Genomic DNA, 5,000 nt, shown 5'->3' on the forward strand with positions numbered 1-5,000 from the left:
TCTCTCTTTCTCTCTCTGTATCTCTCTCTGTATCTCTCTCTGTATCTCTCTCTGTATCTCTCTCTCTCTGTATCTCTCTCTCTCTGTATCTCTCTCTCTCTCTCTCTTCTCTCTCTGTATCTCTCTCTGTCTGTCTCTCTCTGTATCTCTCTCTGTATCTCTCTCTCTCTGTATCTCTCTCTCTGTATCTCTCTCTCTCTCTCTGTATCTCTCTCTCTCTCTCTCTCTGTATTTCTCTCTCTCTGTATCTCTCTCTCTCTCTCTCTGTTTCTCCATCTCTCCTCCTCCCAGCCCTCCCCAAGCCCCCCACCTCTCTCATAGTGACTGAGACCACAGCCACCAGCGTGACCCTAATCTGGGACTCTGGGAACCCTGAACCTGTGTCCTTCTTCATGATCCAGTACCGGGCTAAAGCCACCGACGCAGGCTTCCAGGAGGTGTGTTCTAATGGCTCTCTGGGTTACAACATCCCGGTCACTTTCCCCAAATTCCCAGGTTTTTCTGAAATCCGGGTTGGGAGAATTCCAGATGTCCTGCTTTTCCCTCTTGATTCTTGGGAAACGAACAAACCCGGGATTTCTGGAAAACATGGGGATGTTGGGACAATTACTGGAATTATGCAACCTTAAACATGGTTGAAAAAGTAGAAACACCGAGATTGTTCTGTAAGTAGCTTTTAGGGATGTAAATATCTGCTAAATAACCATATGATGATATTGTAGGTGGACGGAGTAGCGACCACTCGTTACAGCATCGGCGGGCTCAGCCCCTACTCAGAATATGAGTTCCGTGTGATGGCGGTGAACAACATTGGGCGCGGGCCGCCCTCTGACCCGGTAGAGACCCGTACTGGGGAGCAGGCTCCCTCTTCACCCCCCCTGGCTGTCCAGGTCCGCATGCTGTCTGCTTCCACCATGCTGGTCCAATGGGAACCGCCCGAGGAACCTAACGGACAGATCAGAGGGTATGATGAATATGAATATGTCTTAAGGCTTAATGAAGGATTCCTAGACACTTCATAGCATGTGAATATGATTGTGTCCCAAATGACACCCTAATCTCTATATCGTGAACTACTTTTTGAGTCATATGTGCCATTTAGGACACAGCCTATGTCTTATGAAGGCTTAATGATAGATGTTTCACAAGTCATTTATAAACAAAATGTCATACACACAGTACCTTCAGAAAGTATTCATACCCCTTGACCTATTCCACATTGTGTTGTGTTACAGCCTGAATTCAGAATGGATTACATTAATGTTGTTGCTTTCACCAATCTACACACAATATCTCATGATGACAAAGTCAAAACGGCAGGTAGCCTAGTGGTTAGAGTGTTGGATAACAAGATAGTTAACCCACTGTTCCTAGGCCATCATTGAAAATAAGAATTTGTTCTTTACTGACTTGCCTAGTTAAATAAAGGTAAAAAAACATGTGTTTGCAAATGTATTGTTAATGAAATACAGATCTAATTTACATAAGTATTCACAAACCTGAGTCAATACATGTTAGAATCACCTTTGGCAGTGTTAGAGGCTTACCCAGTCTTTCTGGGTAAGCCTCTAAGAGCTTTCCACACCTGGATTGTACAATATTTGCCCATTATTCTTTTCAGAATTCTTCAAGCTCAGTCAAATTGGTTGTTGATCATTGCTAGACAACCATTTTCAAGTCGTTGTCATAGATTTTCAAGTAGATTTAAGTCAGAACTGTAACACGACCACCCAGGAACATTCACTTTCTCCTTGGTAAGCAACTCCAGTGTAGATTTGGCCTTGTGTTTTAGGTTATTGTCCTGCTGAAAGATGAATTAATCTCCCAGGGTCTGGTGGTAGGCAGACTGAACCAGGTGCCTGTGCTTAGCTCAATTCAGTTCATTTTTTATCCTAAAAAACTCCCTAGTCCTTGCTGATGACAAGCATACCCCTAACATGATGCAGCCACCATAATGCTTGAAAATATGGAGAGTGGTCCTCAGTAATGTGTTAAATGCTTTGCCACATTTTTTGCAGTGTTACTTTAGTGCCTTGTTGCAAACAGGATGTATGTTTTAGAATATTTTATATTCTGTACAAGCTTCCTTCTTTTCACTCTGTCAATTAGGTTAGTATTGTGGAGTAACTACACTCCTTCATTCTTCTCCGGACTCTCCTGTATCTTTGTAGTGACTGAGTGTATTGATACACCATCCAAAATGGAAATAATAACTTTACCATGCTCAAAGGGATATTCAATGTCTGTTATTTTGTATATTTTTTTTACCCATCTACCAATAGGTGCTATTTGGAAAGCATTGGAAAACCGCCCTGGTCTTTGTGGTTGAATCTGTGTTTGAAATTCACTGCTCGACTGAGGATGCTTACAGATAATTGTATGTGTGGGGGGTACAGAGATGAGGTAGTCATTCAACAATCATGTTAAACACTATTATTTCACACAGAGTGAGTCCATGCAACTTATTATGTGACTTGTTAAGCACATTTTCACTCAAGACATTTCAGCGTTTAATGTTTTATTAATTTCTAAAAACATAATTCCACTTTTACATGATGGGGTATTGTGATGTCATGAGGGGGTATTGTGATGTCATGATGGGGTATTGTGATGTCATGAGGGGGTATTGTGATGTCATGATGGGGTATTGTGATGTCATGATGGGGAATTGTGTGTAGGCCAGTGACACAACATCTACATTTAATCCATGTTAAATTCAGTGTGAATGCTTTCTGAAGGCACTGTATACAGTATAAGGTATGATAGTTATTTTCTAACTAAAAAAGATATACAACAGTCAAACAAATATACAAATAATGAAGAAATACTGACACTATTTAATAAAGTACAATCTTGTCTTATCATATCACACATATAAAAACATCTCAATAGGTACAGGTCCTTTCCACTGTTGGTTTGTTGAAAGTAATGATTGATTTGTAACTGTCACCAGGTACCGAGTGTACTACAGTTCAGACATGAACGACCCTCTGAGTGGCTGGCAGAAACACAACACTGACGACAGCAGGCTGACCACCATCTCAGGGCTGACCACTGATATCACCTACAGCCTCAGGGTGCTGGGGTTCACCTCTGTAGGGGACGGACCCCCCTCGGACGTACTGCAGGTCAAGACTCAGCAGGGAGGTGAGAGAGGGAGTGTGTTAGTGTGGGGTGTGTATCTTAGTGTGGGGTGTGTATCTTAGTGTGGGGTGAGGATCATGTTGAAACAGCCACTGTGACTATTCTAGTGTGAATGATGCTTTGTGTCTTCTTGGTTCAATAACTAACCATCAGACCATAACTACTAACATCAGACCATAACTAACCATCAGACCATAACTACTAACCATCAGACCATAACTAACCATCAGACCATAACTACTAACCATCAGACCATAAACTAACCATCAGACCATAACTACTAACCATCAGACCATAACTAACCATCAGACCAATAATACTAACATCACCATACGACCATAACGACTAACCATCAGACCATACTCCTAACCATCAGACAACTACTACCATCAGACCATAACTAACCATCAGACCATACTTACTAACCATCAGACATACTACCCCATAACCATCAGACCATAACTACTAACCATCAGACCATAACTACTAACCATCAGACCATAACTAACCATCAGACCATAACTACTAACCATCAGACCATAACTACTACCATCAGACCATAACTACGAACCATCAGACCATAACTACTAACCATCAGACCATAACTACTAACCATCAGACCATAACTAACCATCAGACCATAACTAACCATCAGACCATAACTAACCATCAGACCATAACTAACCATCAGACCATAACTACTAACCATCAGACCATAACTACTAACCATCAGACCATAACTAACCATCAGACCATAACTACTAACCATCAGACCATAACTAACCATCAGACCATAACTACTAACCATCAGACAATAACTACTAACCATCAGACCATAACTAACCATCAGACCATAACTAACCATCAGACCATAACTAACCATCAGACCATAACTACTAACCATCAGACCATAACTACTAACCATCAGACCATAACTACTAACCATCATAACCATCAGACCATACTAACCATCAGACCATAACTACTAACCATCAGACCATACCTACTAACCATCAGACCATAACTGCTAACCATCAGACCATAACTGCTAACCATCAGACCATAACTAACCATCAGACCATAACTACTAACATCAGACCATAACTAACCATCAGACCATAACTACTAACCATCAGACCATAACTACTAACCATCAGACCATAACTACTAACCATCAGACCATAACTAACCATCAGACCATAACTACTAACCATCAGACCATAACTACTACCATCACACCATAACTACCATCAGACCATAACTAACCATCAGACCATAACTACTAACCATCAGACCATAACTAACCTCAGACCATACACTAACCATCAGACCATAACTAACCATCAGACCATAACTAACCATCAGACCATAACTAACCATCAGACCATAACTACTAACCATCAGACCATAACTAACCATCAGACCATAACTACTAACCATCAGACCATAACTAACCATCAGACCATAACTAACCATCAGACCATAACTACTAACCATCAGACCATAACTACTAACCATCAGACCATAACTAACCATCAGACCATAACTAACCATCAGACCATAACTACTAACCATCAGACCATAACTACTAACCATCAGACCATAACTACTAACCATCAGACCATAACTACTAACCATCAGACCATAACTACTAACCATCAGACCATAACTAACCATCAGACCATAACTACTAACCATCAAACCATAACTAACCATCAGACCATAACTAACCATCAGACCATAACTACTAACCATCAGACCATAACTACTAACCATCAGACCATAACTAACCATCAGACCATAACTACTAACCATCAGACCATAACTAACCATCAGACCATAACTAACCATCAGAC

The 5,000-nt window shown here is 40.9% G+C and overlaps 1 protein-coding gene across 1 annotated transcript in view; it reads left to right on the forward strand.

Annotated features, from left to right (window-relative positions):
• Positions 1-5,000, forward strand: part of LOC115185025 (receptor-type tyrosine-protein phosphatase F) — a gene marked incomplete at its 3' end in the record, with an annotated part of 58,847 nt that overhangs the window by 36,062 nt on the left and 17,785 nt on the right. The window contains 3 exon segments of the mRNA XM_029745667.1: positions 292-437; positions 723-964; positions 2,954-3,147. Of these exon segments, the coding sequence (XP_029601527.1) occupies positions 292-437; positions 723-964; positions 2,954-3,147 (582 nt within the window).

The sequence above is a fragment of the Salmo trutta genome, unplaced genomic scaffold (genome assembly GCF_901001165.1).
Source record: "Salmo trutta unplaced genomic scaffold, fSalTru1.1, whole genome shotgun sequence".
Lineage (NCBI taxonomy): Eukaryota > Metazoa > Chordata > Actinopteri > Salmoniformes > Salmonidae > Salmo > Salmo trutta.